The sequence below is a fragment of the Taeniopygia guttata genome, chromosome 3 (assembly GCF_048771995.1).
Source record: "Taeniopygia guttata chromosome 3, bTaeGut7.mat, whole genome shotgun sequence".
NCBI lineage: Eukaryota > Metazoa > Chordata > Aves > Passeriformes > Estrildidae > Taeniopygia > Taeniopygia guttata.
This window is the reverse complement of record NC_133027.1, coordinates 58,632,058-58,659,223: the sequence shown is the minus strand read 5'-3', so window position 1 is coordinate 58,659,223 and position 27,166 is coordinate 58,632,058. Positions and strand designations below refer to the sequence as shown.

The 27,166-nt window shown below is 40.3% G+C and overlaps 1 protein-coding gene across 6 annotated transcripts; it reads right to left on the bottom strand.

Annotated features, from left to right (window-relative positions):
* Positions 1-392: 392 nt before the first annotated feature.
* Positions 393-27,166, bottom strand: IYD (iodotyrosine deiodinase). 6 transcript variants are annotated; one of them, XM_002188547.5, is made up of 6 exons: positions 27,102-27,166; positions 12,008-12,247; positions 5,620-5,814; positions 4,013-4,172; positions 2,657-2,813; positions 393-965 (listed from the first exon to the last, which is right to left on the bottom strand). In XM_002188547.5, the coding sequence occupies exons 2-6, from the start codon at positions 12,186-12,188 to the stop codon at positions 783-785; spliced, it is 876 nt and encodes a 291-aa protein (XP_002188583.4). In that variant the 5' UTR covers positions 12,189-12,247; positions 27,102-27,166; the 3' UTR covers positions 393-782. The 6 variants fall into 6 exon arrangements, with proteins under 6 accessions (XP_002188583.4, XP_072783029.1, XP_030123862.4 ...); XM_072926928.1 differs by lacking the exon at positions 27,102-27,166 and adding an exon at positions 12,475-13,186; XM_030268002.4 differs by lacking the exon at positions 27,102-27,166 and adding an exon at positions 12,475-13,185 and having other exon boundaries at positions 12,008-12,160.

Sequence of the window (27,166 nt, the reverse complement as noted above, 5' to 3'; positions counted from 1 at the left end):
ACGGGCTCTGGAGCAGTTTCAGTTTCAGGGTGTTAAACTGCTGTCGCTGTAGGTATGAACAGGATAACCAGAATAGTAGCTTCCAGTGGGTGCAGCGAAGTACCGGGGACAAGACTGATAGCTACCACATGATCTAACTGTGCTTGGAGCACGTACAAATAAATGGTAACAAGCAAATTATTTGAATGCCTTGTTCCCACTTAATTTCCCCCAACCTACGAGACATTCGTAGCCACAATAGTTTTAGAAAGCCCGGTACAGAGAAAGTTTTTGAGATAAATCAAGTGAAGAAATCCTACCATATAGGAGGAAAATATCATCTTCCTACACACAGCTGAACACACTAAAGGGGAAGGGGCATTTAAACAGCATGCACTGACCAAGATAGGAGCTCAGTTTAACTTCTTTGTATCTTTTAATACAACCTTCATTAAAATTCTTAAGTTAAAATAACTGTATAATGGCAATCACATAAGTATAAGAAAAATATATATTGCAGTTCGAGAAGAGATTCGTCCCTACAATGCATGAGAAAAATCAAGTGATGAGATCATTTAAATGTCATTGTACATATTCCCTGGAACAATGCCCTGGTCAGATAGGTAACAGCAGCTGTCCAAAGCACAGTGCTCGACTGCTCACTGCTGTTAGTTGATTACTAGCACTAAAAGAAATGGAGGTGCAAACAGCCAGAGCAACGGCGACATAGGGGGACAATGCACAGAAACAGCAGTGACATCTTCAGCTGTCAACAGGATTGCTTCCTTCTCCTGGCTCTGGGCTCATATGACCACCATGATGTCTTCCAGCGGCTTCCGCCTCAGCGCAGGCACAGTGGCATCTTCCTTGGGGTAGCCAACGGGGAGCAGCAGCAGGAGCTTCTCGTTTGCTGGCCGCTGGAGCAGCACCCGGAGCTGGGGGCCGCAGTTCAGGGGTGTGGAGGTCACTGTGCACAGACCCGCGTTCTGCAGCAAGACAGCAACAGTGAGACAGAGGTCTGTGCTCTTTCTTTGTAGCGTTTTTTCCCACCACACCTGTACACATCCTTCTGTCAACTAGTCCGGAAACGTTGCTTCATTAGACCTGCTGCAGCCTTTAGAACACCTGATTTACTGTCAGCCTCAGTGGCACCATAAAAGATGCTTGCTCTGCTTACAGGGAAGTAGAGCATTTCTCCACTGCAGCAACAGCACAGTCTGCCTTGCCATGTCTGTGTAGTGTAGAGCCACAGCCTGCCTGCTGTGCCAGTGTGATGGGGAATCCATGGCCACAGGGAAGCTGAGAGGCAATTGTGGGGGTATGATTGGAATGTCATCCCATGGTGCTGGTGATTGGACTAGATGATCTTGAAACATCCATTCCAAACCAAATTATTCCCTGATTCTATGATCTGGCTCTTACAGAGAACTATTTCAGTTCTTGCCTCCATACAGCTGGCAGAAAGATGCCTTACAGCCTTGTGAACACTTGAGTTCCTCCTCATGAACTGTACCTCACAGGGACAGAGGGCACAGGCTCTGCCTCAGAAGTTGTCACAGCAGTCTGTTGGCATCTCTCACAGTGGCCATTGTTATGGATTACCTCAGAATCCCAAAATAAGTCTATGTATCACTCTTCCTCTCATTCAAAATCTCACAAAAACCCCAAAAAAATCTGGACAAACAATAAAGAACTGACATCATCCAAGGTGTGATCACACAGCTGAGTCACTTCCTGAGAACTGCACATGTGGATTTCAGTCTCTCTGTCTATGAAATGCAAGCATTTTGGGAGGCTTTGAGATACAAGTCAGCCAAGGAGAGGTGCCCAGGAAATGCACCCATCATGTTAAAGTAATCTCTATAATCTTCTCAAGAGGATTAGAGCAAACACTGGTGGTGCTGAATGGTGCATGAGGAGCAGCAGTGCACGAAAGAAAGTGTCATTCAAAACAGAATGGAGGAGAAATGGCAGTGCGTGGTAGGAAATTGGCCTAATATAAAAGGAGGCACCTTGCTGTTATCTTGCTGACAGGCCAGGTTAACTATCAGAATAGCTTCTCTATTTAACACTTGTGTGAGTACATCAGGTACAAGAAGCAGAACTGAGCACTGAGAAACTACTGAGAAAATCTAACTGGCTGGTGTCAAACATGCTGAGCTTTACAGATCAGTTCACTTTCAGAAATATCTCAGAAAGACTGATTGAAATAGTACAACATGTTCTGTGGAATATGTCCCTGATTTTTTTTCAGCATTGTATACTAAAAGTGGTTTGGTGTCAAGCTGTTTTATAGGGATTACTGAAAAGACGGGGCCAGTGTGGCACCACACAGTCGTGCTTGGGTACTCTGAAGAGCCTGTCAGCCCTGTTAGCATAAGGCAGAAACCACAGGAGCTGAAGACTGTGCCGAGAAAAGAGTGACAACTCTGAAAGCTACATTATATTTTTCTTCTGTTGACCAGTACTGAGGATAGGAATCACCTTCTCAGATATAGGCCTGGGTAGAATAACATTAAAACTCAAAACTAAGACATATTGCCAGGAATTGGAGTAATTCATAAGATAGAAAATGTTAAAATCTAAACTAGGTTCCACTCACATTTGGGCAGAACAGTCTTGGTAGATAATCCAAACTAATATATTGACTCACAGTATGTTGGTTCTGTCAATGTACCTGCAGTGCAGCAAGCAGGATACCACAGGCAATGGAAACACTGATTTCATTGTAGTAGTGGGTCTTCTTTTTGCCATTTGGAAGCCGGCCATATACCTGCTTGAAAATGAGAATCAAATATGGAGCAGTGTCCAAGTACTCTTTGATCCAATTTGTTCTGCAAAAGAATGTTTAATACATTTATTTTGCAAACTTTTCAGTTTCCTGTAAGGTACATTTACTGTCTGCAAAGGGACACTAATGGTATATGACAATTATAGCAGTAGACTAAACCTTAGAACATTTACTGAAAAGGATTAAATATTATCACCTTAAATAGAAACATTTCAGAAAGGAAAAAAAGCTTGAATAGAGTTCTCAATTTCAACAAATTTGCTGAGGATTTGATGTGCTCACTCTGAAGAGTGGAATTACATACAAATAAGAGATAGCTCTTGACCTCTTATCTATGAACTGGCCTCATGAGCATGTGCCTTTGTGATTATTTAATTCCTGGAATTTTGCAGATTTGCCTGTTACCAGCAGTGCCAACTTTTTTCTCATTGCAGGGAAGACTGCTGTCAGAAAAGTTCAAAACTATTTTGTCTAAGGTCTAAACCTAAATATATTCCAATGGCAAAAATTGTCATTCTTTTCCTGGGTATTTAATCCCTGTTACAATTCATTCAGTTCCAAATTTCTTAAATGACAATCATGATATAGGATTTAGGCAAGAAAATTAGTGTTTTCTACTGTTGTCACTCAAAACATAAGAACCTTTGGCATTTAGCACATAAATTTGCATAGCACCTAAGCACCTGAAAAATAGTAACATAATCAAACAAGCAGGGCAAGTCAAGCCTACAAAACTTTGTGCACGTGCTCTATTTGACAAGCCAAGACTCAGTAGACATCTTCCCATTGCGTGAAGTTAAGCAAGTCAGTCAGACTTCGGAGGACATTTGAAACAATTAAATATTGCATAATTCAGCACTTGGATAGGGACAAGCCTTGGGGCTTCCTCAGTTGGTAGCAAAGTTTCCAGTGACTTTGGGAGCTTGACTGTTTGGCAAACAACAGAAAAAATCTGGGACCAAAGTTTCAGCCGCAGAGGTTACGTAGGAAAAAATAATGATGGAGCCAAGTGCTTGGAAAACTTTCAAAATAGAGAGCATGTAATCCCTTTTACTGGAAGCAATTTCATGAACCAGACACCAAGGCACAGTCCTACATACATTTAGAAGCTTTTGTTTCCAAACATAGATTTTAGAAAAACATTAAAAGTGAGAGGGAGGAAGAAATAGAAAATTATAGAAATCTTTCCTCCACTGAAACAACAGCTATCTTCACATCCCTTAGGTAATTGACTTTTCATACCTCAGCCTTTTCAGGTCATTAACCCATCTGTCTCCCATCCTTTTTTTGTAGTTGATTTCCTCTTCTTCTTCTACAATTTCACGAATTTTATGTTTTAAATACGGATCTTGCACTACCACAAAAGTCCAGGGCTCAGTGTGTGCTCCACTAGGTGAAGTACCTTCGTATAAAAACAGGGAAAAGTAAAAACCCAGGAAGGAGGGTGGGCAGCTCTTCCTTGTGGGTTTTAGGCTGACCAACTGAGCAATAGGAAAGCAAGTGGATGAGATGGGAAGAAAAGGACTAAGTTCTGGCAGACAATCCTGTCCATTACGTTCTCAGAGAATGTGAAATCCCATTGAAGAACAGAGGTTAGTCCTTTTATACTGCCATTTTACAGGAAGCCAGTGTTAAGGATTTGTAAAAAAATCCTTTTTTGATGGTTCTTATGATGAGGCAGTGATATGGTGCAACAGATATGAATGCAGTAATGCTATTACAAAGAGTTGTACCAAAAACAGAGCTCTGTTTGAATACAGCCAACTCTGATATGTTGTTTTAGCTAAAGGGTGAAAATAATGGCTTTCAGGAAAACAAGGCTGAGTGATCACCGGTAGTAACCTGTCAGTGACTGACAAAGATAAGGAGCTGTACAACACAGACATCTGCCATAGAGCATACAGGTTTGAATCTGTTGTCCCAAAGACAGTTGGTGTTCATAGGTGTGCACATATCTATTATATATGTTATATTTATATTTTATATATATATATATATATATATATATATATATAATTTGTACTTTCTCACCCACCAACACCACTGGAGAAATATTTGAACTGCCTAGAGGTTAAAAGCAAGAAGCTGAAGAATATATATCTGCACAGGTTCACAGATATATTGATTAAGAATACTGTTGACATCTCTCTGGTCCCTCATACACATTTAAAAATATTAGAAGAACTTGCATGCAATACTAAGGATTTGTTTTAGTTCAAGAAATGCTGAATAAGCAGCTTGAACTTTCCTGATATATGAAAGTGTTTTTATATTGTGAACCTGGCTTCTCCTCAGGTCTGGAGGATCAGTAAAAACTGATGGCATTCATGCTTCCCTTTGTTTTCTTTTTCTCTACACAGTCCAAAGCTTTCAGGGTTACTAAGTACTTCATCTGCACGCCAGACTTGTTTGCTTTGCTGCATTTGCCAAAACATGCTCAGTGTTTTAATGATGCCTAGTTAATTAGAGTGACATGGAGAATCTTTACAGTGCAGTAACAAAGCTCATTACAGTTCTTAAAGGGAAAATAATGCACCTCAAATGTGGAGATTCTTTAGATTATTAACCCTGCTAAATGCTACTGAACTTTTCTCTAAGGCAGCTTGGGAATGTTTTCTATAGTAGTAGCAGCTGGCTCATAGAATAAGAGAAATCATGAGAGTCAAAGCCACTCCTGGCTGAAGTCGATGGGTGCTAATTCATTCCAGCTACAGGTGAATCTAGGAAAACCATAAGCAAAATTCCAGTTCCCTTGGCTTTTCCACACCACCTTTTCACAGCTACATAGTTGAACAGCAGTGGTGATCCTTTTTTTTTTTTTCCCAGACCTTGAACCACTCAGTACCTACCTGCTGTTCTGATGACATTATCGATAACCTCCCTGGGGACTGGCTCATCACTGAGAAACCTGACAGATCGCCTCTTATTTAGAAGCTCATAGAATGTCTGAGACCTCTTAATCATTTCAGCCTCAGAGTAGCGCTCGCCAGTGAAGGGGACATGGGCAACATTTTCTTCAAGTCCTTGCCACTCTTCCTCACCCTCTGCAAGAAAATACAAGTGGTTAGGGATTTTTTTCTGGAGAATGCTGCTGATATCCTCGGCATTCACACTGTAAGGCACCTTGTCCTGTACTGGCATACACTGCACTTCTACCCTGCTGGTAAGGCAAAGTCTGAGGTTCCAGTTGACACAACTCATTGATCTCCAGCTACTGAATAAACCTCATTTAAATACCAAGAGGCAGGAGGGTCCTGGTGGGCTCTAGTAAGCGTGATCCACAAAGAAGTCATTGCCTTCTCCACTTCAGCCTGCAAGCCTACCTGCAAAAATGGGTTACAAGCTGAAACAGCATAGAAAAAGTGGACAGGCTTCCAGCCCAATTTTCTCAGCAAGTAAATGTGAACATGTGTGTTCCTTCTTGAGCTGTTCAATAAGGAAAAAAAGTCAATTAAATTACTGAAGTTAAGGAGAGAGCTTAAATACCAATATGTGTAAAATCTCCTCTGAAGAGCTGAATGTCAACTTCTTCCATATTCATGTTTCATAGCAGAAACATTGCAAGCTTTGGCTCTGCAGAAATGTGACTGTGTGGTCAAGATCTTTGGTTTCCTGATACTTTCAGCATAAGAGGAAATGGATGTCAGGCATCTATATTTAGGCTAACAACATATCAAATGTAGGATATTGTGATTCTTGTCTTTAATTTAAAAACTCAAAATTATTCTCAGTTTCACTTAAATATTTCTGTTTATATCACAAAATGAATCTTCTGTTGTCTCTGAGGCCTCTTTCGGCCCCATATTCCTAGAATCAGCATGGGCAGCATTTTTTGGCAGCTATGATGTGGAAGTTAAAGCCATTTCAATTCTACATTTTGACTAGTCAATAGTATTGAGCAATCTGTTACAGAGAGCTGAGTCAGGAAAAAATATTCCGGTCCTTTTTCTGTCACTATTAGGCTATTATTCCCAAATCATAGCAATCTCCAGCACAAATTCAAACAGCAATTACTTCTGTGTTTTAGAAGTATGCAGTTGCCTTAGAGACCAGGCTGGCTTTTTGTTCATTTTAAAAGCAGGGAAATATTCACAAGTGTGGCTCAGCCTGTGCATAGGGGTGAAATAAACCCAGTTTCATAAACTGCATCTAAATTGAACAGTTCTGGTCCTCAAAACACACACATTTCATTTTGTGTACAAAGAATTCACCCTGAGAATTTGTTTTATTTAGCATTTCATGCCTGTGTTAAGCACTCTTGGTCATAGTCTGCAAGGACCTGGCTCCAGGTTAATGGAAAGCAGTGAGCCCTTGTAAAAATTATTTTAGTGATCATCTTGTGCACATTCAAAAAGTAAAAGAGTGCCTCTTGATAATGTTCCCTTTGTGGTTTTCACTCAGTAAAATAGTGAGTGCTTGCTTGTTTTGGGTTGTGGGGCGATTTTCCTGTGTAAGTAGAAGAGGAGTGAAGCTCCTGTTTGGCCAAGATAGTTCAACTTAATAATAAGGTGAAAAAAGAAATATACTTCCAAAGATTTTGAACATGGGACAAAGGTGAGATGGCTAATGAGAATGGAAAACCTCAATACAGTCAATGGGGGAATACTGGCTGAAGCAGAAAAACCTAAAAATGCAGGAACTGACACACAAAACCAAAATTCTCCTGGCAATTTTTTTTTTAATAACTTGATCTATTATATATTCTCTTCCACCATGTGTCTACCATTCTTTCTTAGGAGTTAACATTATCCATATGCTAACTTTAAATCATTATCAGCACCATCTGTTTAGTGCATGCTCTCTATATCTGTAATTGCTGTGTTTAGACACACTCCTGTTTGTACAGTCACGTTCTACAATACCACAAGTGTCTTGTTTATATCTCTTTGTATTCCACCACTTGATGGACAACAGACATCCTGCTAGCAAGTCTATTCCTTGTTATCCACATTCTCAAGATTGCCATCAATTCTGTTGCCCATTTACAGCAGTCATCAAGCTTCCTGCTTTTTAAGTAAATGTGGAATGGTTTTGGCTCAGACATCCCAAATGGAATCTCATTTTAAACATACATTTTTCTATCTCTATCAGAAATTCCTCTCTGGATACATTTTAGGATAATAACTATGTTCTTCCCGGCAGTCCATATGGGAAGTTATAATCAGCCTGCAAATAATGTAATACATTTTACCTCAGTTTGAAGCATGAGTTCTTAATTAAAAACTCATACTGAGAACAGTAAGTTGTCATTTCACTTCTGCTGGCCACTTTTTTTACCTATACTGTCATTTCTCTGTGTTGCTGGCTTCCAGTTGTATGTCATTAAGATATTTCACTTTTACTCTCCTTGGTTTTATGCAAAGACCACCAGATAATATTAACAATTGATCCTGAGACTGATCCTTGAGAAACCCTAGTCAAGACCACCGCATTTGCTTTCCAAACAAGTTTCTTCTCTAGAAAATTGCTTTCTGAGCACATAATTCCTCTCTATCTCTCTTTTCCAGTGTAAAAACATGAGGCATAGGAAAAAAATTCATGTATGTAAAGAAAGTTTTAACATCTTTAGTCTTAAATGCTGGGTAACTGACCCTGTGGGTTCTTTATCTGATTAATGGCAGACTGCTGCAAAATGGGCCACTGCAGGAATCTCAGCAGTGAATCCAGTCCTGAACTAAGTGTGACTAATAGGGAACTAAAAGAGATGGATTACCCTACTAGTGGATTATAAATAGTGGTTAGCAGGCTGATCCTGGAAGCCTCAAGAACAGGCCAGGGATCTTAAGCAAAAGAAGTAGCAAGTTGGAGAGGCACAGACCCTGGAAGAAAAAACCCAGCATCAAAATATTGTGAAAATTACCTCAACTGGAATATAGTTCCCTAAGGTTTCTTATGATCTTAAGATAGGTAGAGTGGCTATCATATAAAGAGAAAACCTAATATAAGGAAAGCTGAGAGGTAATCTGGTTGCTATCCATAAACCACAGGAGGGTATATACCAGGGCTGGAAAAGAATCCTTTAAAATCAAGAGGATGGAACAGATTAAATACATAGACAGTAGTATTAAATAAGTTTGGGCAGGCAGAAAGGTAGAGAAGGGTTTTTTATCCATAGTAAGAAATTCCGGACCAGTCTTTCTGCCGGGTTAAAGAAAAAGGTGTCACAAAAGTCCAGTTTTCATGTTCATTCAGCTGTTGACAAAGGCTGGATGTATTTGCAGGAGCAGAAAGATACACATGGTAATGCATTGTGTCCATCTAAGCCCTGTGTTCCTAAATGATACAAAACATGAACTGCCATTGAAAAGGAGGTTTAAATTTCTACTGCCTCATCCATGTCAGTAGTAGTATTACTAAGATATGGGAAGTCCTTGAAACTGGGGAGAGGAGAAATGCTTTTCAGTGGGACAGGTCTATTATAAGGAGTATCACAAGCAAGCACATTTTCAGGAGAAATGGAACATTTGGGACTTTGTGTGTTTTGTAGTCCTTAAGTAGAGTGTATCATCAAGTGTCCTTGCCAAACCACAGCACAACAATATCTCATTTTGAATCTTATAAATGAAGAAAAAAGTTACAGGATAGATGGGCATGCAAACAAATCTGAAATACTGCCAGTTAAAGCATTACATAAATAGACTGAGTGCTTTGCACTTAACAAAAGAATTGGGTTTCTGTCTGCTACAAGAAACATTCATCTCTTCAACCGTGGAAAGCACAAGAGACAAGCTCAGGAGCACTTGGCCCTCACCACTCTACCCTTCATTGCCAATGAGTGACCCTACTGAGTCTGCCCAAGCAGTTCAGCTACTTACAGTGAATGCTCTGCTGCTCAAAGGTATGTCCTTCTCGTGGGAAGCATCCATGAAGGTTCCACTTCGGGGAAGGCTCATGGAGCTACAAGTGAGGTTGGTGCTATTCTGTTTTTCTGCTGAGTGCTTCACTCTCTCAGCAAATAGACCTTGCTTTGGTCAAGGACGTGAATCAAGAGACTTGGTCTTCAGCTGCCCCTTCCTATTCAGGGGGCTGCTGAAAATTCATTGTTCACGTGGGGCAGCCCTAGATTCTAGCTTTAGACAAGGCCTTAAGAATATAACCTTCATGTTACTTAACTCAAATTCTCTTCAGAGGAATTTAATCTTTAAACACAAGCCAGCCAAACACATTTAAGTAGAACTGAGCTTGTCTGATAAAGTAAGATACATTTATAAAATAACAGAATTTACACAGCAGGTAAAGCATTCTTTAGAATTAGAAAAATCTCTTTATACATCCATGTTTCTAATTCAGCATCCATGTTTTCATTTCAGCAGTTTCCATTTCCTAGTGCAGTCAGTGAAAATTTTTACACTGACAACAAGGTAAACATATTTTGATCTTTAATTAAGGCTCTAGCAAAGTAACAGATCCTTACTAACTCTTTCTTCTCCTTACCACTCTTCTTATTTAGGCTGGGCTGAAGAAAAATTTCCTGGTGAAGAAAAATTTCCCTATGAATGATTAAATTATTTTAATATTTCTAGAGATAAAAGACACTACTGTTTTACAAATAAATTAGTCTGAATCACACACCATTAAGGGAAAGATAACTATTTGTTACTAAAAGAAAAATAGCAAGAAAATTTAATATTGGATGACATAGTATATTGAGAAAAGTTTTATTTAAAAGTAAATAAAACTTAGTAAGTAAATAAAACTTAGCATCAGTACCAACAAGTCTACCTGTTAAATTTTTTTTGAAAGCAATTTTTTTTGTAACAAAAAATAGTACAGTTTTGAATTTAGTACCTGAATAAAAGGGAAAGCAACTAACACATAAAAGACTAACATTTTATATCTGGAGCTGTGGCAGTGAGGCTCCTTGATAAGAGCTAACAGTTTGTTTATGCAAAGGATCTAAATTTCTTAACTGATGGAAACAGCTATAATCCAAGATGGTAATTCATAGATTATCATTTGAACTACCCACAGGAATTCTAATTTGCAGCAATTTAACTGAAGTAGTAAGTCATTAGTGACAAAGAAATTATGGAATAATTTTATACGGAATCTATTTTGCCTTGAACAAAGGAGGATACAACAGGTGAACTGGTTTGTAAATAAATTTTATATATTTGGAAAATAGTCAACAGGGTTTAAACCCTTATTGGTATCAACTATTTTCAGAAACTGATAAACTAGCTGAAAGTACACTGAACACTGACAAAAGAGCTATAATAGTTCTTAGGAAAAGGTCTATATGCAGAAAAACACTGTAAGTTTTAAGATTCCTAGAAGCAGACTGAAGGAAGGGTTATTATGGGGAAAAAAATAACCCAGACAGACCCTTCAAAAAGTCTTTGAAATCAGCATGGGAGGGGCGGGGGGGAGGAAAGAAAGAGCTGCATTAACTACAACTTTAAAAAATTGACAGGAACAGAACTCTGTAGATTTTTGTTTTACAAAGAAATAAAGTGAGTTTATGGAGGATAGTTAGGAAGTAAGAAGAAGGAAGGTTGAATTTTGAGATCAGACTTTTTTTATCCAAGCTGTGAATCAGAAAAAGCTAATGAAAATAAAGGGCATTCTGCATGGGTTCAAATATGCAGCTGAGGGACCAGACTATCACCACCACAACATTTTGTTCTTAAATATTTGATCAACACAGCTCCCAACAAAGCTGCCATTGACATTCTCAGAAGCCACAAATGGAGGACCTTTGTAAAACAGTAATAAACCCATTTCCAACTTTTTAGCTGTGCTGAGAGCAAATACGTAGCACTGAGTGATAAAGTGGGATGATTTGCAGATAGAAACTCTCTGCTCACATCTCCCTTTTGCTCACGCTAATAAGGCCTAGGAAAAGACTGTGGGGAATTCAGCAGGATCTCCTCTGTTTCCTTACACTGTCCATAGAGTCCCTCATAGGTCTGAGATCTGCTGTACAGAGGAACAGACAGGAGTCTCTGAGAATACACTTTATACATATACATATATATGTGTGTGTGTGTGTGTGTGTGTGCGTGTGCGCGTTTTTTGCACTCTGATCTGTGGGGTATGGAGGGAATTTACACCAAAAGTAACACTACTACATGAGGAATGCCTCCTTCCTGGGAGCTGACAAGCTCAGGGCACAGCAGCAGTGTTGCGTTGATCATTGCTGTCACTGAGGAGAAGTCCAGAAGATTGCACCTCCTTTATTCATATCAGCAGATAAAATTCAAACAACAAAAGTGTTTAGGATAAGATTTTTCTTACCTTCTTCTTCTAAGGGATGGTCAGTGCTATCTTTTAAGTCTTCATCCACCCATGGACGAGATGGATGCTTGCTTTTAGTGTCACATTTTTCCTTCTCTCCATTCGTCTTCTTCATTATTACCCCAATCAAAACACATATAATGGCTATAAATACTGGTGTGAGGGAAGAAAAGAGTGCCATGACTGTGGAAATGTGCAGCCTTTCTTTCACATTCAGTAGTTTCTCATGAAAAGGAGAGGCTGAACAGGGAAGAGAAGCAAAGCAATAAGCAAAAAGGGGTGGACTCAAGGTTCACTCCTCCACCCTATCTTGCTTCTACTTTTCAGACACCGCCTCCACAATCTCATCTGTGATGGGCTCCTGCTGTTAATAAACAGCTCCTGCAGTTAAAAAAAAACCCTTCAGACCCAGGTTTATATATTTTCTGAGAAGAAACATCTTATAAACAGCAAGCAGAGTCACTCACCATACACATAAATGCTGTCCAGTGCAAAATAAATTGAAAAACTCCAAGGTCTTTTCAAACTCCAGACTAAAGCAAAAGACTTCTCCCCTCTTATTATTATTTTTGTGCTCATCCCAGTAATCTTCCTTGTAACAGTGATTATGAGACGAGCCAAGTGGGAATAAGACTTTTAAAAACTAATGGCACCTCTTCAATGTTTAACTCATAAAATTAGCATTTTACATGTATCCCAGGAATTCAGACTATCACCAATCACCAATCAGTTTGCAGCACCACCCTCGGCTATGTCAACAGGTCAATAGAACACATAAGTAAAGGGGCAGCGTTGCCTCTCCATAAAGCGTGAGTGAGACAATTCACGGAGCCCTGTATTCATCCTGGCTGTTCTGGGGGAACTGACAGGAAGAATTCAAGGAGTCAAAGTAAAATTATGTGATGGCTGCAGTGAATTTAAAAGGCATGTTTCAGCATCTTATCAAAGATTAAAAACTGATAGGATCTTGGTATAATCCAATAATGGTCAATGTCTAAATGCTTAACCCATTTTTACCTCAGGCAGCTGCTTGGGAACTGAACCAACACAGCAACACTGATTTGATGTCTTTACCTGGGGCTATTGGGACATACTGGATAATGAAATGTCAGATAGCAATGGGTGCTGAGGGCTTCACTGGACAGCAGGGTACAGGAGTGCTCTCTGTATGTAGTCACCAGTGTCCATCAGCTCTTCTCTTCTCAGCAAGCACCATCCTTGCCAAGCCTTATCTCATGCCATACAGGGCCATTTCTGATGTCCTGGCATCCATGGCAAGATAATCACATTTTGAATAAGCCCTCCTAAGATCACTGGGAGCAGTTGTGAGTGTAGCCATAGCAGGAGATGGTGAGTCCCAGGGCAGTCAGCACTGCAGCCGGCACCTGCAGGGTGTCATTGCAGTCCCCTTTCCTCAACATGAAAACCAGGACACAAAGGGGAGAGAGAATTTTTGGTATGCACAGGTTCCATCCTGACAGGGTCTCTGTCCATGCCCTCCCATGCATACCTCTCACCCCACGAGCAATGCAGCCCTGGGCACACCCATACTGGTCCCATTTGACACTGTCACTCCAAGGGCTCCCTACCTTCCAATGCTCCAGCAGATACTGCCAGCTGCCTTGAGAATTGGTCTGTGTGTAGGGGAAGTGCAGATTAATGACCAGGTTGCTGCACAAGAAGAGGAATGTGTGATCACACTGGTTTGCCATACACAGTGATAGTCTGGCTGAAAGTCCAGACCTGTATCCTCTTTTAATACAAGTTCCTTGTGTTAAAAGGGCAAGGTCAAGTGAATTGCTCAGCTGTGCACGTATTGTCTATATGTGCTTAGAGGCAAAATGAAACTGCCTCAAAGCTTGTACCCAGGCTGGGCTTTCTCAGCTGCCCAGCTCAGATACAGAATAAATACTTTACTGCTGTTGCACTGCATCCGACTCGAACACACAGGCCCCCAGTTCTTGTAGGTACCAGCCCTTCTAGGCAGTATTTGGGATCTATGTGAGAAGGATGGTCCAAGAACCAGCCAAGGAACTGCACAAATCCATCAGAGATGTAATAAAGAGGACATGAGAAAATTGTGCTTAGGTTCCTAATTTAATCTAATATAGTAAAGTTGGCAATAAACTTCCATCTACCTCTGGCTAAAAGGAAAATTTTCTTGAAAATCCAAGCTATGAATCTTGTCTTTCCTACTCTCCAGTCAATTTGTGACCTAGGACATGTGCTTGGGTCATTGATTTGGGCTGCACATATAAAAAGCCCCCAAACCAGTACACTCTATAGAAATAGAAACAATTATGATGTGGGGAAAAAAGAAAATATGTAAATTTATCCTCTCTCTCCTTGATTTAGAGTAGATATTTAAACTCATTTGTCCTACCTGCTGGCTGTCCAGTCATGGGGAGAGGTACTTTACCTAATCCCAATTAGAAACATTAAATTAATTCATGAGAGTAGAGAAGGAACCTGCAATTTCATCAGACACGTTTTCAACAGCCTACTCTGTGGAAAGGGAGGAAAACAGAATGTGGTCTGAATGGCACTGACTGTTTCTCCCACAGGGAATTTATTAACCTTGATTATTCACATACACATAAATTAGGGTCTGGATGTTTTGCAGCTGAGAACCATCCTATGAAGAGGCAAGTCTGTGCTGAAAGAGAGAGAAGCAATTTAGAAGGGTGAATTAATGTTGTTTAAAATAACTACCACTATTTGCAATGCTGGAAACTTTGTAATAGCTCAGTGTTCCAAAATAACTTTGACTGCCTTAGGGGTGATATTAATTTTTCTTTTGTAGAATAAAGAAAGTTAAATAAAATTTCCTTTGGTATTAACAAATAATAAGCAAAATCTATTTGGTGTTACATATTGAAAATTGTTGTCAAACCCACAGAAACCCCAGCCTACTTTGTTTAATTAAGACCTGAATTTGTTTAAATAACTCTATATTGTAGACGCTTAAAACAGAAACATGGTTATGTCTTGAGGAACTGTGGGAAAGGGTGGGTGGAAGCAATTAATTTTTGTACAGTAGCTTTCAATCAGTTTTTCTGTAAGATTTTTTGTTTCAATCCAAGCTTTATAGAAATGTGATTAATATTATCATGGCAAATTCAAGAAAATTTATTACAATTATTTCTTCTGTTCTACAGCAAACCCTAAAAACTAGCAACTGAATTTTTGGGGTTTTTTTGAATCTCAAAAGTCAGGAGAACCTTTACAAGCAACCATACTCCTAGAAGTTAATGGAGATTTTCTGAAAAACATGAAAAGAAGTTAGAAAATGTTGATAAAAAATACAACAATTGTGAACATCAAAGTACTCCACTATTACTGCAGGAAAAACATGCAAGCACTCCTAAAAGGTACAGACCATGATACTAAGGGATTCTGGTCCCAAAACACTTTCTTTAATATTTTCCATTAAATTCTGTGGATAGCTGTTGTTGTTCTGAAGGGAAAAGGCAAAATTACTCTAGTATCAAATATAGCTTGTATTTTTTTTACTCAAAGTAAAAAAAAACTGTGATGAGCACATGCCAGTAGTGAATGGACCCATAGTGGGACAGTCACACAATCTCCCATGGGCATGAGATGGCTGCGTGGGGGGCACTTGCACCACTGTAGGCTGCAAGGACACTTGAAGGCAACAAATGACACCTGCCCATCACACATATTTACTTTCAGAGTCCCTTTATTGGAGAACTCTTAGGGCTCCTTATTCAGCGCTACAGAAAATTAGTAAGATCTATTCAAAAATGTTCAAAAAGGGACCCAGTGCATCTATTCAGAATTGATTAACTATCAAGGGCAAACTATAGTAGTTAAAACACCTAATTTAGGAAGTCTCTGAGGTTTAGGAAGGCATATGGAAGGAGGGACCATTTCATGCAGCCTTCTTGTTTTTCCTACCTTTGGCCATATACACACAGGCATTTTATATCCTCACATGGCTAGAATTTGGTATAAGAAGTTGTTGTGGTGTAGGAATGGAATGACATAATTTAGTTTTCCCACTAAAATGGAAACCACAACCCACTCCCCTTCTTCCCCTGCCTCCAGTAAAACAGACAAAGAGCAGTTGGTTGAGATATGAAAAATTTACTGGAAAGAGCAATGAGATAGAAAACTGTTTCCTTCTTGCCTGTTGGTGGGAACACAGTTGGTATTTTGCTGTTTTTTGACCACGTCCATGAGAATGTGACAACGTTTATCTTGCCATTTTACTCCAAAGACTTGAATTTCCTGGACAGGTCCATTAATCTTACTTTGTTTTATGGCAGAACTGGCCTTCAGGAGGCTCTGGGTTATATTCCCCCTTTCTCAAAAAATTCCTCTGCCATGTTGCTCCATACAATGATGTCATCAAAGAACTGCAGGTGTTCTGAAGCCTCACTGTTTTCCAGTGCATGGCAGAGGGTGGGGCTGTGCTTTCACCCATGGAGGAGTCAATTCCAGGTGTACTGCATGTCCCTCCAGGTGAAAGCAAACTGCATTCTGCTGCCAGAGGAGTGGAGAAAAACACATTGGCAACGTCAGCAAGCCACATCATCCTCCTTGGAAGGGAGAATCCCTTATTTCTGCCTCCCCCTGATGAAGTGCATGGCATAGAGTAACAACCTAGACGCACACACACACACACACAGCTCCAGGCTCTGCCACCTCGTGGCTACAGCTAAAAATTAACCTGTCTTTGGCTGAAACTAGGACAGAAGTCTTACTGTAGTCAGAAGCAGATCTGTATTAAAGAGAACAGTAATAGAAATAGAAGAATACTCATAGTGAACGTACAGAAAGCAGAGTAAGATGAAAGAGGTACTTGCAATAAATCTGTGAGTCTGTGAGAGGAAACACAGGTTTGGGTGCTGGCTATAATTCCTATTGCAAGTGTCCTTTTTCTGAACATTATCAGTTACATGCCTACAAGGAAGACAAAGTCCTTGTTTGGACCCTTAAGTGACTTACCAGTATGTGGTGATGAAAGGATCCACAAAAAAAAAAAAAAAAAAAAAAAAACCAACCAAAAAAAACCAAACCAAAACAAAAAATACTCTGTTTATAGCTAGAAGCAAGAAGAATTCACTAGTGGGTATTGTCTAGAGATACAATAAAATACTGCATTTGCTTCAGAAGTGAGTTTCATACTGAAGCTTGTGTTTTCAAAAAAAATTCCAAAGGCTATTTTAATGCCATTCTTGGTCAGCTCCCAAGTCTGTATATGCCTGCTGTGGACAAGGCAGAACCATGCATAGACTACTTCATCCAATTTCCCAATCAACACATTGAGACAAATGTCTGGGATCAGCTGAAATTTATCTATTGGTATCAGCATTACTAAAAATGTCATTAGCTTAATAAGCATCTCCATCTCTGTGACATATCCAGCAATCCCCTCCTGCCTCTGCCAGTGACCAGCACACAGTGCTTCTGAGCAAGGTGACCCTCACTTTTCTGCTGCCTCTTGCCTCTTCTTGCACTCACACATAGAACCGCCCCTTGGCCCAAGACAGCTGTATGATCTCTTTATGACCCCTGGAGATATCACATATCTTGCCCTGGAGCATTAGATTTGATTATCTTTTTTCATTAACTTAGCTCAGATTGCCACAAATGTTATTAGTGGTTATGAACTACCCTTCTGAAATCTAACAGTACAGTGGGTAATAGAATTACATCCCATAGCAACGAAGGCACAAGACAACAGAGCACCATGCAACAGAGCAATTCTTTCCATTTGTTCTCAGTATAGCACCCTTCACTTGCAAACTCCCTGTGTTTATGTATCACAGGCAGAAGAAATAACCTAACTTATAGATATGATTCACTAGTATCTTTCTACATAGAATAATCCATTTATTAGGATCTGTCTTATCAGATACACCATTAGTTGTTCTCAACAGGACAAAAAAGTACTCCTAAAAGTATTTCTGATTTCAGAAAATAAATTTAACTCAAGAACTTATTTGCCCCCAGATTCATACAGAATAAGAAATTTGCTGTTGCTGTATCAATGTTACCACTATGAAGCTGTGGGAGTGAGTTTCCACATGGCAGGATTCTGGTGGACATTAGTAGTGCTACTCATTGAAGTAAAGCTGCATGGCAAGTTTTCAGAAACTCACTATAATGCTAAACAAATATCTGGAAAACATCCCTGAACTTAAATGGAAACCATCAAGGGTCTGCAAATAACATAGACCTTGAAAGAGATTTGCCCCAAATTGGGGCAAAATAAAGACAAAATATTGTTTTTCCACAATCACTTTTAGGCACAGACTCATAATAGGCCATATTCAAATCTGTTTTATTCTGTGAGTTACCTTTGATACCAGCTGATGGGGAAAAGTAAAGCCTATTTCTGAATAACCCCATTCACAGGGGAGCACACAGCCTAATAGAGACTGGTAAAACATCTTCAGAATAGGGGTGTTTAGGGAACAGGAAGGAGGGGTAGCAATGGTCTCCTCCCAATGGCCAGCAGGCTGAGAACAGCCTCTTTCAGATAAAATATCACAGGAAACATTCTCTGCATATTGGGCCAAAGAGGGGAAGGCAGGAGCAGAATGCAGAGACAGAAATCCAAAAGGCAGATTCTGTATGATTATACTGTCAGGCGCGGGGCTGAAGTATATGTATAGGTAGACCTAAACCAGCTCCTTTATCAGTGCCAAACAGTTACCACCATGCCAAAGGCTTGCTCAAGACCTGGGCAAAGACTCTGACAGCTCCTCATGCTGGTGCCCCTGCAGCTCCTCAGCCTTCATCCCCATACCTGCTCTGCCTGGGCTTCTGACTGCAGCACAGGCATCATCCCAGATCTCTCTTTCCTGTCAGCTCACGATGCAGGAGAATGAGTGTTTATAGCAAATTTACAGTTATGCCCTACATGATCAGACTTTTCAGATCATGATGTCGAGTGAGGTAACAACAGTAGAGAAATGATAATTAGATGTCCTTTGTAAGAAACATTGCTATTGTATGCTTTTTGATGCTAAGAAGAAATACAGGAAGGAAAAATAGAATAAAAATATAAAGTAAAAAGTAAAAGAGGAAAAAAATTATCTCCCCTTTTTTTTTTAGAAACAGATTTTTATTTCCAATTGCTAATATATCCTTATTTTTGTATGTTTACAGAGAAGAAAACTGTCTTTTGCTCCATACTGCTATGACAGGACAGCTGAATGGCAGCATGAAGCATTTTAAATCAGCATTTCAAAGCTTCAGCTGTTCCAGGAATAGCTATTCCTATTACTTCACTTCTTATTTGCACCAAATCAAAACACAGCTTAGCTTATTTGAAGAGTTCCTTAGCTGATTACATCTAAGCCTCTAAAACTTTATCTAGGAAAACAGTTTCTAGCTATGAACATGAAGGAAGCCTTGAATTCCTGTGTAATCATAAATAGCAATGTTCAAAGGGTTCGGGTTTTTTATGGGTTACGTGTTTCAATTTTTTTTTTTTTTTTTTATTCTCCTTTACATGCTTTGAATGAGTTGCATCTCCTAGCCCCCTGAAGAAATCTATCACAAGTCTGAAGCCCTGTCCTTACTGCCAAGGGTATCCACAGCTTCCTCTCATCATTGAGGTGGGTCTGTCCATCATTAGCTCTACCCTCTCCAATTGCTCTTGTTCACAGGAGTCACACCTTGCTGTCTACAGGGTTGGCTTGGATGCTGGAGTTGCCACATAGGCTCCTCACCCAGCCTAACAGAGAGCATCTCCCTAAGGGGATTTTTCAGCCCCCTGGAATGACCTTCAAGTGAAACCCTTCCTCCCTTCTCACAGTAGAATCAGTGGCCAAGGATCAGCTGTCACTGGGACTCTGGTTCACCTGCATCAAGGATGATGCTGTTCAGTATTTCCCTCTTCCTTGCTCTAGCACTTGTTGCTTATGAAGGGAAGCTGGGAAGAAAATGCCTGTGCAATGCACTAAGTCCAGAACGGCACATATGCTGACCCAACTCTCAGGTAAACCACAGAGGCATCAGACACCATGGGAGACATTTTTAGAGAGTCTGATAATGTCAAATATTTTGGTACCCAGGGAGGGTGGGACAGCTGGGTGGTCAGGTCAGCATGTGCCCCATCAGTCCTCAGGCTGGAAAGTCAGCCAAGGAACCCAGAATTGCCAATCTTGTTCTTTTCTTGAATGGTCTTCTCAAAGAGAAATCCCAAGCACACAGAGAATTTAAACAAATTTTCTTGACAAAGATATTTCCACCCTTTCCCCCAAGGCCAGAAATGAAAACATTTTTCCCACACAAATCACTCACCTAAGAGTTCAGGAAATGCAGATCTCTTGCCCAACTCTACTGTTACTTTTACCCTATGTATAAATATTAGTTTATTAACCTGTCACATCAGATAATCAGCAAATCAATTCTCTTGGGTTGCAATCTGTCCCTGACAGGTTGCCAAGGGGTGATTAATATTCACCATCTTCCCTCCTATAGAAAGAAGCTGCAGCTTTGCCTGGCTGGTCCAGAAAAAAAAGCAGCCTTTCTCACAACGACAGTTCAAAATCCCAGCACTGTTCAAACAATTCACTTTACTCAGCTAACACTTCTTTACAGACGATTGCTCTCTGAAATTGAAACTGGATATTATTGGACTCTTTGAAAAAGAAAACTGTGTGGGACAATTAAACTTCTTGAAATTTGGTATTCTACCAGCCAGTGAACTTGGCATGTGGTTTCTTCCACTGGGTCAGATCTGATGTATGCATACAGAGGTTGGAAATTGACTTATCTGAAATTTTCCTCTGGATCTTTGGGATGTAAGTTTATTGAAAAGATCAGATGAACTACATAGGCAAAACCCACTGTGAAGCTCTTCACATTACAGATATGACTGTACTCATTGGTATGAGGAAGAAGAAACTCAGACTCCACAGCGGAGTTTTTATTTTACTTAAAAACTTATGAATGGGTATTTCTAGAAAATACAATGTGTACCACAAATGAACAAACTCAGAGATCCAGGCATTCTGCCAGCATCCTTACCCTCACCTTGCCTTGTCACCAATACAGTGACAGAACAGACTTCTGCCCTGCCCGATGCTCCCAGATTATTTTGCAGCAACGACACAGTCCCTGTTCACTGCACGTGGAGTACAGCTTGGGACAGTTCTGCACACGTGGCTGATGCTCCGTTAATGGTTGCCAAGGTGCTGCCCCAATACCAAGTGTCTTCCCATCAATCCTGCCTTATCTTGCAATCAGTGCCCTGCAGTACATTGCAGTTAATCAATGCTGGAGCATCTTCTGTGTCCAAAGAGATAAATAAGCTCATTTTTCAGTATTGACTGCAACTGTTTGCTTTTCAGTGTGATTTCACTCCAAAATAAAAAATAATTAGGACCCATGTACTGCTTTCTCTGTGCTACAGATTCATCCTGCCCCTGCTAACTGTGAGGGAGTCTGTCATCCTGTGCTTTGCCAGCACGTACACACATACACCGAGGATCCTACTTTAGAGCTTTTTGCAGCATGAGAGCCCAATTGCTCATTTTAGTCAGGTTCGTCTCAGTAAATGAAAAAGCAGCAAAGCTTTATCTATGAAACCAGGCGGGGCCCCTGTCCAAGCCCTGATGTTAATTGGGGTGACCTCTGAGAAGCCTTACCTCCCACCCAGATTCAGCTGCCTTTGAGCTTGTGCTGATAGCAAAAATTGACGTGATATGTGACCAGCACTTGGTTATTTCCCCTTCCTCAGCTAATGCCTTATTATACAAGGCTCTGAGGGCTGTGGCTGTACAACTAACAATCTGTGAAAGCATATTTCCCCAGCGGTTCCTTTCAAGCAGCATGAAAGTGTCAGATGAGGACAGAAGCTGGCATTATGCTACTGGCATGACTGAATCACAACAGGAGCTCTGTTGTTAACCATTTAACTGTCTAAATATATTGTGCATCACTGTCCTGTCTGGTTTCTGCCCAGCATTATTCCTTTTAGAGAAGGTTCAGGGAGCTAATTGTCCAGCAAAACTGTGTGATGAGCATCTAAACAGACACCAAACTGACAGATCCAAGCAACTGTTCAGCTCTTCCAGCGTCCTGGCAATGGTGGCAAAAAATGTCCCAGATGATGCTAAATCCTCATCTCTTTCAAAACCAGGTGCTTTCATGGCAATGGTTACGTTAGATCACTGTGATCTCTGAAAGTATGTCAGCCTTCTCTTCAGAAGCCAAAGGTTTGAATTACCATGACCCTTCTTGTGCTTGTAGGTGACTTAAGAAAAGGCTTCTTTTCTGCACTCTTCATCACCCTTGTATCAAACCCTCCTGAAGACACTCTGAAAACAGCTGACACAAGCTGACAACTCAGCCATAGCCCAGGGGGAGGCAGTAAGCTCAGGCCTCACAGAGAAGTCTGCAAGTCTCTCTTCCCCAGTGTTGCCCAGAGCTGCTTGGCAGCAAACAGCTCTGCTCATTTACCATCAACCTGCTCACCTGCTCCATCCACCTATCCTGTCCTGCTTCATCTTCCTCTCACTTCCCCTATCTCTTCCCTCTCCTTTTATTTTCTAATGTGCAACTTCATAACACACTTCCGTTCTCAGCCTCCATCACAGGTCCAAACACTCTTTAACTGGACAAATGTTGCCTTTCCTTACAATTAGAACATGAGAGTCAGTGAAACCCTAACTCAGGTTGTCTGGGTGCTGGCAGAGGAGCTCACCTTCAGCAATCACCTCTCATACTATGATTGCTCTCCAGGATGCACTGCAGATTCCCCAGAGCAGAGCCATCTGGCCTGAGCAAAGGAAAGAAGGCAGCACCAATGACATACCTTTTGTGTCATCACTCCTCCTTAAACCCATGCCCTAACTTGATAGGGTAAATTAAAGGTGACTTTTGGGGTGAGATGAAACAAATATAGGGCAAATTCTCTTTTTGCTGTTAATTTGGGGACCTCTATTGGTTTCAGAAGGGATTATTCTGTGATTATACTAACAGTCTGCCAATGAATCTGATAAGAAATGAGTCAAGCTTTCCTTTTTCCACGCCCGTTTACAATTATAATTGGTCTCTTTATTTCCATAGTGTTATTGCTTAGTGCACTGCAGTACTTCCAGCCTCAGCAAGATTAAAGGTAGTAAGAATCTTAACCTTACATTTCATTGCTCTTGTCAGTTCAAGTTAGCTACACAATGTCATTATGCTTTTATATATAATACAGAAAAATCAACTTGTACTTCTAGTATTCCTTTTAACTAAATCCATTCCTTTTCTAGGCAGGAGATGGCAAAAATTAGTGTCTGTTCTCATAATATTTTATAACCTTGAACATCAAATATTCTCTGGTCACTGAATCAATTAGGATTAATTGACTCCTATTAATGGTTAACAGGGTACTGTATTCTTCAAGGACAATAATAATAAGGCTTTGACTCTGTGAAACCACACTAGATAGCCAGGAAGTCATTTAAGTTACATGCAAGACTTGGTTTGCTGGAATCAAGAAATATGAATACATTTATTTTCTTCAACACATTGATGCCAGCCAAAGTTCCCACAGTGCAGCTTTAAAATATGATGCCCTAGCTTCATCATTTTTACATAATCCCCTTTATTATTTAGTTGTGTTTCAAGAAGACAGAAAGACAATTTTTCTGATCACTGTCAGACACAAGACATGAGGAAATTCAGGGTCTGTAAATTTTCAAAGAATATTTTTAGGAAATTCTGTTCTCTAATATTAGTGCAACATTCCTATTGACAATTTAAATTTATACTCTAAGTGATAATAGGGACATCTTCATTTAGAATTATATATACATCTGCTCATACAGCCTGTCATGAAAAGGTTCTGAACAATTTTGCTTGTATACTTTAAAAACAAAAACCAACTTTGTGCTGAAGCCCATACAACTGTCCTTGAAACATGATGCTAATAAAGGAAATTTTATGTTTTTCTACTCATAAATTTTATGAAGCAAATTAATTTGTCTCACTTGTGAGAACAGCATCACTGGCTCCAGTGGTTGATAGCAGTGTAAAGCAAATAAGGTTGGGATCCCTGGACGCACTGTGCTTCTCAGAAATAATTGCTCTCTTGAAAGAGTTAAGAGCCTCTGCCCTTTCTAAATGTGGCACAGTAAAAACATTGCTCTCACTAACAAGTGTGGTTCAGTAATTGGAAAGCAATTTTAAATTCTAATTCCAAGTAATTTGATTTGCAGGAAATGGCAGTTAATTACTCATGCAAATGCCTCTGTTAGGTGTGGCTGGACTAATGCACAATGCATTGAGCAGGGAGAGCACACAGTTCAATGTACCTCAGACAGCCTGAGATATCTCTCATAATACCAAGTAGACCAATATTTTTTCCTTTAGATCACTACCTGCTGAAAATAATTTTCACATAGAAGTTTAAATTAGAGGTGTAGTGCAACATAAGGAATAACTGTACTCTAGCCAGTTTTAACTACTCTTTGCAGACTCATGGCCAACATGCCCCCTCTGTGACAGTCCCTTTCTGTTGTGCTGTGTTTCACAGCGCCTGGCCCTTTCTGCCATCACAGTTTCATCTCCAGGCCATGAAGAACTTCCAGCATGTCTGAAGTAATGGTTTTACAGCCTTAAGCAGGCCCTAAAGCTCACACACAAAAGTTCAAGTCAGACAAAAAATGCCCTGTTTGGAAAATCCTGCTTAAGGCAATGTTTTGACAAGGGGAACCAGCACCTTTTCCATGCAGAGAGGTTGATCCTACTGTGCTCAGCCAGGGCTTTCCCACTCCCTCTTCACAACACATTTGTAGCATGCTAGCCTTCACTCTGTCACACAAGGTTAGCAACGCTCCACTGGTACTGTAAGTACACTCACCCACCTATTTTTGGCTCTACTATGGCACAGATTCCAGTAGTAAATAAGGTTCTTGCTATCTGCAGTCTACTTATCCAACCCTAACCCTGTGAGCTGGGAAAATACCACTACACCCACAGTACATGCAGGGAGAGACGCAGACAGAGACTGAGCTGTGGCAGAGCAGGGACTGAACACCCCACTCCCATGTAAGAACCCAGTCTATCCTACCTATCTATGCTTTAATTATTTTTCTTTCTCTGAGCATGCAGGTTTTCACTTGAGAACAGTGTGATGTGTCCTGTGTACCGGCCAAGGATGGGGCCAGGACACCACAGGGTGCTGAGCTCCTGGAGACCATCTCTTCAGCTCCAGGGTGCATTGCAACATTCAGTCACAGCTGTGGGTCAAACTGGTGCCAATTCCTAAAAAATCATCAGAAGCAACATAGGAAAAGCAGCCTGACCTTTGAACCAAGACAATTCGGAGGAATTGTAATAGTGCAAAAAAAGGAGTGGTCAACTAGAGAAGCACAAGCTACTTGGGATGATCAGAGTATGGAAAGTTAGTAGGGGTTTTATAAGGAGAAGATCTTTCTTGCTCTCCCTGGAGAACTGCAAAGGGACCCGCAAATCTGAAGATAAGAGTAATTTGGTTGACACTGACTGCCTTGATTTCCAAAAACATCTTCTCAAGCATTAGGAGAAACCAAGCATCTATAGAAGGTCTTTGCCTGGTTAGGAAACAGAGTAGCAACATTTTCTCAATGAAGAGTAAGCAACAGTTCAAGAGGGGTCTGTGCTGTTCAGTGGAAAATTTAGAAAAGGTGAAGTAAGAAAGCTTATCAAGAATACCAAGTTATTCAGGATAGTAAGGACTAGCATCAGCTGTGAAAAACTGTCAGGAATCTCATACAACTGAGCAAGAAAATCCCTCAAAAGCTTTACAGCAGAACTGACAAATGTTCAGAGGAAGGCAGAACAGAAGATCAAAGGTAGAGAAAGCGGCTGTACAAGGAGCAAATGAGCAAGGTAGGACACATCAGTTTATGAAAGAGGTGACTTCTGGGTATACAAAAAAAAGTCTGCAAAAAGACTGATTGTCTGCTTCTCTAACAGTACTAGCAATAGGGGGTCATCATTTGAAGCTTGAAGGAGACAAAATAACAGCAAAAAGAGCAGCAGGAGCTCCTTGACAAAGGGCACTACAGATGGTACAAGTTTTTGTAGCTTCAAGGGAAGGCTGGACATATTCTCACAGAGGGCAACTGCCTGGGACCACATCTAGCCATGAAGTCTCTGAGTTCAAAAACGCAAAGGCTGGGAGAACATCAAATGCCACACATACCTGTCTTGCTCAGACTCTTCCATAGGTCTTCACCTATGGATACTGTCAGAAACAGCACTCTGGGTCGGGCGAACCTGGGTCAGGGTCTGCATCACCAATGTTATATTCTAAAATAACTAAATTCTCCCTATTAAAAGGAAATTTCAACATCTTTCTTTATGAATTGACTTACCTCTGGGGTTCTGTGTCAAATCTACCATTTTCCTTGTCTCCTTCCCCAATTTTCTAATTCTGCCTGAATTGCGTATTTTTTAAAACTTCATACCAGAGGCAAGCTTGGCTACATCTCCCAGGCTCACAAATAAGAGCACCAACACAAAAGAGCACAAACATAATTTTAATATAACTTACAACTTCTACACTACTCTCATGATGATTTCAAGGCTTGCAAAAAGCTTTACTGCTACTGCAAAAGTTCAGTTTAAATGAAGAAAGGCCTTGCAACCAGAATATCCTGGCATTGCAAAATTTTGTCTCAAGTATGCAAAAAGGCTTGAGAAAGAGCTGTGGGATACATATGAGGACAAGGAAGAAATCCATGAGATGATTTGTGAAATATATTTCAGTCATTCTCTTTGTTTAAAACTTGAAAAAAGAAATTGTTGAAATGGGACATTATTTTACACATTAAATACTTTGAGATCTGGAGGCAAAAACTATTAGATTCTAGTAGGAGTCCAGTCATGATATAGTGCTGAGCAAAGCCTGTGTGTGCTTAATAATTTTTTTTCTCCACCAGATTGCTGCCTGGATTCTCGAGCAAATCAGTATGCCAGGCAGGGGAGAAAGCATACTGCAGCAAGAAAAGAGGGAAAGGAAAATAATGCTGTCATTTTCTATTTGCACATTTCTGATGCAAAAGGAGAGATATAGAGGTTATCCCTTAAAGCAGACCTTGCCTGGTATTTTTGGTTCCCTTCTCACAATACTCACAAGGAAGATAAACAAAGCATCACCAGACAGAGCTTCTGCAGGAGCAGTTGTAACTGGAAGACATC